Source organism: Hylobates moloch, unplaced genomic scaffold (genome assembly GCF_009828535.3).
Source record: "Hylobates moloch isolate HMO894 unplaced genomic scaffold, HMol_V3 SCAFFOLD_16, whole genome shotgun sequence".
Lineage (NCBI taxonomy): Eukaryota > Metazoa > Chordata > Mammalia > Primates > Hylobatidae > Hylobates > Hylobates moloch.
The window spans coordinates 32,132,364-32,144,549 of NW_026652291.1; the positions used below are offsets into that span (position 1 = coordinate 32,132,364).

The window sequence follows — 12,186 nt, forward strand, 5'->3', positions numbered from 1 at the left end:
AATAGAGCTGTACAACTATACATAGAGAAAGCTGTGTACAATTTGACTATCATCATAATCCACATGTCCATTGCCCCAGTCAAGTACCTTGTACCCATTTACAGTTAATCCTCACTCCTACCCTAGGCCTTAAGCAACCAGTGATCTGCTTTCTATCTCAATAAATTTGCCTTTTCTAGACATTTCATATGACTCATACAATACATGCCTGGCCTATTTTACTTTATAATGTTTTTGAGGTTTAACCATGATACTGCACGTGTCTACAGTTTGTTGGAAGTTATTGGAAGCTGAATGGTTTTCCATTGTATGGTTTGCTTATCCATTTACCAGTTGATGGACATCTGGATTGTTTTCAATTTGGGGCTATTCTGAATAATGCTGCGATGAACATTTATGTCCATGTCTCTGTGGGGACGGACTGTTTTCATTTCCGTTGGGTAGACTCCTGGGAGTGCAATTGCTGGGCTATGTAAGTTTAGGTTTTAGCTTTTTAATAAACTGCCAAATCACGTTCCACACTGGCTGTATCAGTCTGCATTTCCACCAGCAACAATTGAGAGTTCCAGTTTCTTCACATCCTCACCAGCACTTGGTATTGTTAGCCTTTTTGATTCTAGCCACTCTGATTAATAATGTTGAGCATCTTTTCATGTGCTTATTAGCCATTATATATCTCTTTTAGTAAAATGTCTAGTCAAAGCATTTCCCTATCTTAAATTTGGGCTGTCGTCTTCTTATTAAGTTGTAAGCATCCTTTATCTATCCTAAATACAAGTCCTTCAACAGGACTTCAATATGATTTGCATGTATTTTCTCTCAGCTGGTAGCCTATTTTCCTTTTTTCTTTTTTAAGTGATCTCGGCTCACTGCAACCTCCACCTCCCGATTTCAAGCAATTATCCTGCCTCAGCCTCTCGAGTAGCTGGGATTACAGATATACGCCACCACGCCCGGCTAATTTTGTATTTTTAGTAGATATGAGGTTTCACCATGTTGGCCAGGCTGGTCTTGGACTGCAAACCTCAGGTGATCCACCAACTTCGGTCTCCCGAAGTGCTGGGATTACAGGTGAGTCACCACACCTGGCCTTATTTTCCACTTCTTAATGGTACTTAAAAATTTTTTTTTGGCCAGGCACAGTGGCCCACACTTGTAATCCCAGCACTTTGGGAGGCTGAGGTGGGCAGATCACTTGAGATCAGGAGTTCAAGACCAGCCTGGCCAACATGGTGAAACCTTGTCTCTACTAAAAATACAAAAATTAGCCGGGTATGGTGATGTGTGCCTGTAGTCCCAGCTACTCGGGAGGCTGAGGCAGGAGTATCGCTTGAACCTGGGAGGCAGAGTTGCAGTGAGCTGAGATCCCGACACTGCACTCCACCCTAGGCAACGAGTGAAATTGTCTCAAAAAATAAAAAAATAAAAAACAAATAAAAATTTAACTGTGGTAAGATACCCATCAAGTTTAACATCTTAACCCTTTTTAAGTTCACAGTTCAAAGACACTAGGTACAATCATATCATTGTGCTACCATCACCATCGTCCATCCACAGAACTCTTTTCATCTTGTAAAACTGAAACTCTACACCCATTAAACGACTCTTCATTTCTCCTCCCCTTAACCCCTGGCAACCACCAGTCTACTTTCTGACTACTCTGATGTAAGTGGAATCAGACGGTATTTTTCGTTCTGTAACTAGCTTATTTCACTTAGCACAATGTCCTCAAGATTTATTCATGTTAAAACATGTCAGAATTCCCTTCCTTTTTAAAGCTGAATAATAAAACTGAACAAAGATTTTAATTAGAAATGTAAGACATTTTTATTCATTGTGAAGGTAGTTGGTCTTTTTTTTTTTTTTGAGATGGAGTTTCGCTCTTGTTGCCCAGGCTGGAGTGCAATGGCATGATCTCAGCTCACTGCAACCTCCACCTCCCGGGTTCAAGCAATTCTCCTGCCTCAGCCTCCCAAGTAGCTGGGACTATAGGCATGCGCCAACACACTGGGCTAATTTTGTATTTTTAGTAGAGACAGGGTTTCTCCATATTGGTCAGGCTGGTCTCAAACTCCCAACCAGGTGGTCTGCCTGCCTTGGCCTCCCAAAGTGCTGGGATTACAGATGCTCGAGCCACTGCGCCCAGCGGTAGTTGATCTTTTAGTGAATTTCAAGATATACTTCCCACAGCCAACATGCCAGTAACACGCTCATCCTAAGTGTACTAATGATAGATTGTTTCTTTTTATAACCAAGTAATATTCCATTGCACGAATATACATTTATTATCCACTTATCAGTTAATAGATATGTGGGTTGTTTCTGGTTTTGCCTGTTATGAATATTACTATGACCATTGTATACGTGTCTTTGTGTTGACATATGTTTTAATTCTCTTGAGTATATACCTAGGAGTAAAATTACTGGGTCATATTTAATCTTCTGAAGAACTACTGAACTGTTTTCCAAAATCACTATACTATTTTACATTCCCACCAGCAGTGTATGAGGATTCCAGTTTCTTCACATCCTCACCAACACCTGTTATTGTCTATCTTTTTTATTATAGCCAATCTAGTGAGTATGAAGTGGTTTTGATTTGCATTTCCTTGATGGCTAATGATGCTGAGTATCTTTTTATGTGTTTACAGATCATTTTTACATTTTCCTTGGAGAACAATACATTCAGATCCTTTGCTCAGTTTTCTAACTAAATGTTAAATGTTGACTTTTAACAGGTTGCTTTAGAAGACATTTGTGCCTTTTAGCAACTGACTTCTAGTGTAAACTGAACCTTTTGGTAAGTACCCGTAAGTCTGGTTTAACATACTCACACCATCAGAGATGGTGACATGTGTGCTGAATGCTAAGATGATGACGCACGTCCGTTATTACTTTGCATTGGCTTCAGAGAAAGAAAATACTGATCTGAAGTTAGGAGGAGCAATACTTGAGTTTTGCTTTTTTAAAAAAAGTTGGAGATGAGGAGGAGGACACAAAGAGTCCTCTCAGGAGAGGGAATCTTCAAATTAGAAAAGGCAGTCATGAAAGAATTATGCTGCTGCTGTGGTCAACAACTATTATATTATCTCTTCTGGCTCCTGGTGCCTGTGAGAAAAGAGGAAAGTAGAAGAGGCAACCTAATTACGGTGGTAACTGAGGGCAGAACAAAGTCCCAGCAAAGGCAAGCTAAAGCCTGCTGTAAGAGCAGGCAGATACGGCTACTTTCCCAGGAGTGTGAAAGTCACAGGCTGCAGCTGGGCTTTGATATCTGGAAAACTCAGCCAAGCAGTAAAGTCATGAATATGCCCAGTGAAAGTTCTGACTCAGTTAAAAAGACTGAGGACGAGGTGTAAAGTGTTCTCCTCAAACTGATGGATATGTCAAGGTCATAATAATTAGTGACTAATGATTAAAGATGCTAAGGACCCTAGGTGTTTGTTTCTTTAAAACTACTTAATATTCTTGTTGTAATGTTTTAATCAAGTTTCACTCTTGCAAAAACAAGAAAACCAAAAATAACTTAGTTGGAAAATATGCTAAAGTCTTATTAAATGAACCACATCTCTAAGACTAACTGAAGAGATGACTGAGCCCTAACCAAAGGGCTTTAGTGGCTGATAATGTTCCTAAGAAGCCCTAAGCATTAACTTTATCAAGTGGCAACACATCTTAGACACTGAAGAAATACTTGCATTTCTGCCAATATCCTAAATCCCTTTGATTTTCTTTAAAATAAAATATAGCACTTGTCAACAAAAGGAGTAATAATGTACAAGGTTGTATCATGCAAATCCACAGATCTCTCTACAGCGGAGTGAGACATATTAATAAAATGTTTGTAGACAAATGTATTACAGCCATGAAGGCTTACTGGAATAATTTAAAAAAAAAAAAATCTTTTACTTTATAAAATAAATGCCAAAAGGTCAGACTGTAAAATGCCAACTTAAAAAGTCAGAAGGGAGGCCGGGTACAGTGGCTCACGCCTGTAATCCCAGCACTTTGGGAGGCTGAGGCAGGCAGATCACGATGTCAGGAGTTCAAGACCAGCCTGGCCAAGATGGTGAAACCCTATCTCTACTAAAAATACAAAAATTATCCGGGCTTGGTGGCGCACACCTGTAGTCCGAGCTACTCAGGAGGCTGAGGCAGAAGAATCGCTCGAACCCAGGAGGCGGAGCTTGCAGTGAGCCAAGATCGCGCCACTACACACCAACCTGGCGACAGAGCAAGACTCTGTCTCAAAAAAAAAAAAAAAAAAAAAAGCACTATTACTGATATTTCCAAATAAAAGTTACATGTGATAGAGAATTAGACTGTAACACTCTCAATTCATTTTATTCTCAAAAAGGTTGATAATGTAGCCGCCTAAAGGAATCCATGACTTTGCAACATAGAGAAATGCACATACTTTCCTCTGGGTCTTCACCAGCGAGGATATTGCTGGAAAGTTCCTGGACAGCAGCTCGTGACTCAGGTGTAGAGCGATGAGGCCCTAGATGACTGTCCCTCTGGGCTTCCCATTCCTCACTGAAGCCGCCATCATCGTTCTCTGCAACAGTGTCTTGTGACTCCCTTTCTGTGCCTTCAAGAGAAAGTGGAAGTTACTGCTGTAATATTTAGAAAAATGTAATACCTTTAAGAAAATTACATGGGAACAGTAACTAGCTGTCATTGTAACTAGCTGGCCCTTAAACCACAAAGCATGGGCTGTAGCAGTGCCTGCTGGTAGTTTATCCAACAGCTATTTTCTCCCTTATTTCCTGAGGGCAGAATCCTGAATTGTTTGGGTTCCCACCCCTCTCCCACATGACTCTGGTGGTGAATCCTGACCAAGCCAAGCCAAGCATAGTAATCCCACCAAGCCTCTTCCTAACAAAAGCTCTAAGGCTGTGGGGTTGTAACTTGGTATGAACCTGTAAGTGGTGAAGCAAAGTCCACTGGGATTCCTGGGGAAATTTTTCTCACTCTTTAAGAGAGACTAAAGGAAAAAATAAACACTCCCCTTCTACCCCTAAATGTTGCCTTACCTAGATATGATGCCTAGAACTGCAGTTGTCATGACCACGAGGAGCAGTGGGCTGAAGACCAAGCCTATACACTGGTGATGGTAGAGTAGGAAGTTGGGCTACTTGAAAACATCCCTGAGCCACCAAATTAAGCAACCCTACAAATTTCAAATGCCTACACCTCAGGCCTTCCTGTCACATGAAAGAATACATTTCTTCTTTGTTTAAGGCAACTGAGTTGGGCTTTTTATCTTTTGCAACTGAAAGCTTCTTAACTGTTGGCACTCATCCCTGGATTTGGTGACAAAGTTATAAAAGTGGCTTCATTCTGGAGGGTGGATTGGGAAAGGAGGGGGAGCGAATGTCTTTATGGGCCAGTCATTTCATTATAATGACTATCAATCTCATTGAAAATGGTAAGCATGATAGTCTTAAACAACTTCCATACATTAAAAATAATTAAAATATATAAGTGAAGTTCAAAGTACTTTTATTCTTCCTTCATTTTTTATAAAAGTAATACATGTTTAGAGCAGAAGTAGATTTGCCATGAATAAGTAAAGCTTGTGAGTTTCAGGGCCCTTCCTTGCATGGCTTCCTCTGGGAGAGCCCTCACAATTTTGTATTGGTAGTTTTGTATTCTTTTTATTATCCAGACCCCCAAAAACCTGAATCTTCTCTGGTTTGGAGTTTATGAAATAATATAAGAATAAGATTTATAAATGAAAACAGCAGTCCCTTTTCTATCCCCTCCCTCCTCACTTCTGATACTCATTCCTAAACTCTTTTAGCCATCCCTTTTGGTATTTACCTCCATAATTAATTATAAGTAGCATGCTCATTGTGCCATAACTTGATGTTTTAATTTGAGGTACTTATTTACCTCCTATAGAGAAGATAAAGCATTAGGTCTCATCCTTTTCTGCACGCAAATCTAACTCTTCCCGTCTTCCCAGTGCCATAACCTTATATTAAATTCAGTTTTATATTCTCACTATGCAAATAATATTCACAACTAAACTACTTTGCTATAGCGAGAATATACTATAATTACATTTGCTTTTTTGAGCAAGTTTTTGTTTTCTTTGGAAAACTGCCTCATTTTTTTCCATTGATGAATTTTATATTATTATCTATGACTAATTTATCCCGAAATGCTCTGACAGAGTTCAACCACATCAGGTAATCTCTCAGTTCTTTTGTTTGTTTTTTCCTTGCACAGATATCCCTCTTGGAGCCCTATGCCCTTTTGTTCCAATGTAACTTCTAGTTCTGTTAACACAGTGATTTTCAACTAGGGATAGCACCTCCCTTCCAGGGAGTGTTTGGAAATAACTAGGATGGAGGAGTTTTTGATTATCGCAAAGCCTCAAAGCCATTATTGGCATTTAGTGGGTGAGGGGCCAGGGATGTTAAATATCTTGCAATATGAGGGAAAGTCCCCACAAAGAACTGTGCCCCCCCAAATACCAGCAGCATTCTCACTGAGGAAGCCTGCAGTTCATCCAGCCTTCTCATTTCAAAGCCCTTGCTCATGTTGTCCCTCTCTTGGAAAGCTCTTCCTCCATCCTTCAGCGGGCCGTCCCCTATTATCACTTCCTCAGGGAAGCACCCCTTGACTTTCCAGGATACATAAAATTCCCCTATTATAAATTTTCATAGCAACTTATACGTCTTCTTTGTAGTACCTATCACAACTATATGAATTATTTATGTAATAATTTGTTGACCATCTATCTCCCCAAATAGACTATAAGCTCCACAAGGGTAGGGGAAATGTTGTTCAGTGCTATATCCCCAGGGCCTAGCACATAGTCAGGTGCTCAGTCAACATCTGTAAAATGAATGAAATTCTGTTGTATCACTCACTCACTCACACTCACATACATATATACCTACATGCTCACAGACAATCATTTGATTTTCTTTAGCTTAACACAGGTTAACACAAGAGCCAGGCTTGTGGCAATTCTTTCCAGTATATTTCTTACTTTTCTATCAGGTTTACTAGTGGTCTTGATGGCAGCAGCAGCCCATCTGGAGTGGCTGCTGCAAAGATGGCAGCTGCAGCAGGGGAGGTGCAGCTGGGGCAGAATGCTCTGTGAGCTTGTGGAAGCCAGGAACAGGCAGGAGTCCTGCCCCCTTCTGAGTTGGTAGGGCAGAAGCTCTGCACTCCCACAGCTGCAGCTTCCTAGCTATAGCTGTAGACCTGGGCATCCCTGTGCTCTTAGGGGTCCAGGAAGCCCCTTGCCTCTGCAGGCTCCGATTTCAGAGCAAAGTTGTGGCTGAGGCTGGGCGCTGTCATGACCTGGTCGGGTGTGCAGGCGCTTGGGGCAGCACTGACATGCCAGCCCCCTGCCAGCTTGGCCCCCTCCAGACTTTGGGTGCCGATGAGCATGGGAGGGAGACTGAGGAGGGGCTGAGGGCAGCTTACCGTGGGCCTGCGGGCACCCTTTGGCATGAACAGCCTGGGTGCCATGGGAGCTATGGACAGCAGGTTGATGGCAGCAGGAGGCAGACAGGCTCCTAGGTGGAAAGGGGAAGTTCCCCGGTGAAGCACCACCTCAAGTCAGGGAGGGCCTGAAGCCTGGAGGCCAAGCTCCCAGTTCCACAGACCACAGTGAGAACTTATGGTGCTTTTTCTGGGCCTGCTCATGGCCACCCATGGACCCATCAGCATGTACTTCCTCCCCTCTGAAGCCCATAAAAACCCCAGACTCAGTCAGACTTGGGCAGATTAAGGGACAACACGCCTGCAGAAAGAAGCTACCCACTCTGGGTCTCCTCTCCACTGAGGGCTGCAGAGATGATGGGATGACCTGCTTGTGGATAGGAGACACCCATTCCGGGTCTCCTCTCCACTGAGGATTACAGACATCAGGATGACCTGCCTGCAGACAGGAGCTACCCGCTCTAGGTCTCCTCTCCACTGACAGCTGCAGAGACAACAAGACGACCTGCCTGCAGATAGGAGCTACCCACTTTGGGTCTCCTGAGAGCTGTACTGTCGCTCAATAAAGCACCTCTTCATCTTGCTCTCCATCCAGCTGTCCACGTACTTCATTCTTCCTGGATGCAGGACAAGAACTTGGGACCCGTTGAATGGCAGGATTGAAAGAACCGTAAGACAAACAGGGCTGAAACGTGCCCCCCGCTTGCCACATTGCAGGTGATGAGAAGGAGAGAAGAGAGAAGAAGTGAAGAGATGTGGCCCTTTGGGGAGTCCAGACTCAGGAGTTCCCTAAGCCAGGGCTGTGACCCCCCTCTTTAGGGTTCTGCAGTTCCTGGCATCTCCAAGCTTCTGGGTGCCCCCGTGTTCCCCACGTTAACACAAGGTTAACACAAAAGTCAGGCTTGTGGCAATTCTTTCCAGTATATTTCTTTCTTTTCTATCAGGTTTACTAGTGGTAGTAGCCTGCAGTGGAAGCCACTTAGGTAATGCCTGGTCTAGCTGCAGCAGGGAGCCAGTACCTGCAGCTACCTGCCCTGCTGCAGCCAGCATGCCTGGCTGTGTGCAGTGGCTGGACCCTGCACTCACTTGCTCACGCACTCCTTGCTGCTCCATGCCTGGCTTGCCTTTGGCAGGCATGGGGTCCAGCTGGTAGTGAAAGCCAAGCATAGCCAGCTAGGCTGAGTAGGTGGAATGAGCCTAGTGGGCCTGAGCAAATCTCAGGCAAAGGTGCCACTAGCCACAGAGGTTTCTGGCTAGCAAAGTAACACCCTAAGGATCCCGTGAGAGTCTAACATGACTTTGTTCTGCTGCCTTGCTTACTGTATAATAAAGACTGACATCTCTGCGTTCCAAATAGGAATTCCTGGTTCAAATTATCTTCCTTGCAGTTGCCCAAATGCTAACTCTGTAGATTTCCTGGCTTTATAAAACATAAACTCTCCCTTTCCTGACAAACAGCAACTCAATTAAGGCCTTTTCTTCCTCACCAATATTTACTGTGCCTGTTGTTTTTCAGATTCCTCATAAAAGTTAGCCCTTTTTCGTTTCTCTTTCAAAAAGTTAGCTTTTTTTTAAAAAAAACTATTTATATTGTGCTGTTATTCCTCAACCCTTTCTTTTTTTTGTTAAGTGTGTGTGGGAAGGAAGCCTCCATTCCAGAAAATTGAATGAAAGCTCCCCCTCAACTCCATCTAATAACAACTTCTAACTTGTGCTCTCCTTAATATGTTCTGTAGTATTCTTAGAGGGCCTTTCACTCTCTTATCCTAAGTCATTATTATTATTCATTATTATTATTATTTTTGAGGTAAGGTCTCAGTAAGTTGCCCAGGGTAATCCGGAACTCCTTGGCTCAAGTGATCCTCTTGCCTTGGCCATGTAGCTGGGACTACAGGCACACATCACTGCACCCAGCTCATCCTAAGTCATTCTTATCCTCTTCTAAAAAGTCATATCCACCTAGAATATTCAATCTTCTCAGTATAAACATCAGCACATCTCAAATCATATTTCAGTTACTCTGGCCATGTTAGACAAGAAGTTCTCATTTTTATGTTGTTTATATTTTGCTTTTTTTGTTTACTTATTTTTCCTTTATTGTCTGTTTCTTTTTTGTTTCTTTTAGGAGGTTCTTACTTTTACATGTTTGGAAAGAGTTTATTTTTTCTTTTTAAAATCATGACTTCTAAAAAACAAACAAAAAACAAAAACAAAATCATAGCCTCAACCTGAACCTTTCTATGCTGGTATTCTGTATTTAATGGGAGGTGTCTTAACCTAGGGTGCTTTGACTGTATTGTTGGGTTTTGAGCATCTGAACTCCTTAAATATTTATCTGTGTATTTACTGGGCATTACTATAGTTTTCAAGAGATTCTCAAAGGAGTCTATGACCAAAGAAAGACGATAAAAACATTGCTATACTGTTAGCTTATAACGGTGACCCTGAAAAACCAAGATATTATCTAATAAAAGTTACCTACTTTCTGCATTATACTTGGAATTTTTGGACACTCTCCTTTGAGCTTCCGGGTCTCCTTCTGCCATATTCACCAACCACACCATTGTTGCTGTTGAGAAAGACAAAATTCCAGGTAAGCACTGGACACACAAAGTATGCATAGACAACAACAAGCCATCATTTCTCCACACAAATCGCCAGTCTTCCTAATGCTGCCTTAAGACTGTTCAACAATCAGAAGTAAAAATAAAAAAAGGTTCTCTTTGGTTTTAGCAGGTAAGAGAAAAAGTTCTGAAACTGAAGGTTTACTGTAGTACTCAAACTGCACCTGCTATCACAAAACTCTTCATCACCATTTTTAGTCCCTGAAAAGTAACCAGAAGGAAAACTGTTCAGGCCAGCAAGATTCCACTGAAACAATAGCTGGACTAGTTGAATATCCTAAATTCCAGGACAAACTGGAGCTCACAAAAGCTTCAGATGGTGATTATAATTCAAAAGATGCACAGAATAAATTTCCTTCATATTATGTCTCACTTTTAGAATGTTCAATAATGCCAAACCATGTTTTAAACTTGGAGTGAGAAAAAACGTTAAAAGCAATAAACATAATAGGGATAGTCAAGTGGCCTCCTCTGTGCCCCTTCTACAAAAATACATGCATATCAATATATCAATCCAGATCTAGACATACACATGTGCATCTCTACCACATTTTAGTTCAGAGACAATGTGAAAACTTTAAAATGGTGCTTCTCTCATATATTTCAGGCAGGAATGAAAAATGGTATAATCCCCATTGGAGGGAAATTTGGTAACATCTAATAAAACTACATGTGCATTAACTCTTTAACCCAGCAATATTACATTTTGGAACTTATCCTGAAGATACACCAACAATAACACAAAAGTACATATAAGCAAACACATGACATATGGGGTTATGGCGGTAAACAAATGCCAGCAGCCAGCTGAGTCCAATCTGGTCACAGTTTTTTGTTTTTTGAGACAGATGTTGCTTGTCCTAGGCTGGATACATGGCACGACTCACTCACTGCAACTCCCTCCGGTTCACCATTCTGCCTCACCTCCAATACTGGACTACAGGCACCCCCACCACACGGCTAATTTTTTGTATTTTTTATAGAACGGGGTTTTGTTACCAGGATGGTCTCGCTCTGACCTCGAATCCCCCCTTGGCCTCCAAATCTGGATTACAGGCTGGTCACAGTAATTTTAAACAAGATACTTGGCATTTATGTCTCTCTGGCTTTTTATCACTATAATTTTATCCATGTTTCTAATACTCAGGCTTCTTGAAGAACTTATGAAAGAAATACACAATCAAAGAAGCTGAACGACCACCTTGTTATTTCTGAGGTCAACCAAGTTTCATTATAGGATAACCTAACCAAATGATCAAAAGTTAACAGAAACCAAGCAGGCAATACACTGTTTAACTAAATCCAGATCTAAAGAAAAACTGAAGGACAACCACCAAGTATGAGGTTTATGGATTAGTTTTTTATCTTCATTTTTTCTAAAAACAGGGTCTCACTATGTTGCCCAGGCTGGACTCAAACTCCTGGGCTCAAGCAATCCTCCCGCCTCAGCCTCCCAAAGTGCTAGGATTACAGGCATGAGCCACTGCACCCAGCCTGTTTATGGATTTCTATAGCCTTTTGGAAATGAAGGCACCAGCGATTTATTAGGTTTTCTTTCTTTATGCAAGTATGAAAAAATATAGCTACAAGCCCCTTTGTTTTAGCAGTTAATAGTATCATGAAAATCAATGGCCAGCTAACTTTTTCTGTAAATGGCCAGGGAGTAAACATTTCAGGTTTTGTGTGTCACATATTCTTCCTTGTTCTTTTTTTTTTTTTTTTTTAATTTAAAAAGCATTTTTAGCTTATAAGCTGTACAAAAACAAGCCATGGGCCACATTTGGCTTCAAGCAGTAGTTTGCTAACCCCATGTTAATTATCATAAGTAGCATATTTGTTAAATAAATAGTCCTAAAATAATATTTTTTAAAAAATCACTTTTCCTTTCACCTTAACACAAACACCTTAGATCAATAGGAAAATAAGCAGATTTCTTGTTTAAACTAAAAAAAAAAAAAGGCCAGGCACGGTGGCTCACACCCGTAATCCCAGCACTTTGGGAGTCTGAGGTGGGTGGATCACCTGAGGTCAGGAGTTCAAGACCAGCCTGACCAACATGGAGAAACCCTGTCTCTACTAAAAATACAAAATTTGCCCA

At 41.5% G+C, this 12,186-nt stretch overlaps 1 protein-coding gene across 1 annotated transcript in view; it reads right to left on the minus strand.

The window, feature by feature from the left end:
• Window positions 1–12,186, minus strand: part of PSEN1 (presenilin 1) — an 89,583-nt gene that overhangs the window by 7,835 nt on the left and 69,562 nt on the right. The window contains exons 9-11 of the mRNA XM_058429384.1: window positions 9,947–10,033; window positions 4,372–4,588; window positions 2,365–2,408 (exon numbers count right to left, since the gene is read on the minus strand). Of these exons, the coding sequence (XP_058285367.1) occupies window positions 2,365–2,408; window positions 4,372–4,588; window positions 9,947–10,033 (348 nt within the window). The remainder of the gene's footprint in view (window positions 1–2,364; window positions 2,409–4,371; window positions 4,589–9,946; window positions 10,034–12,186) is intronic.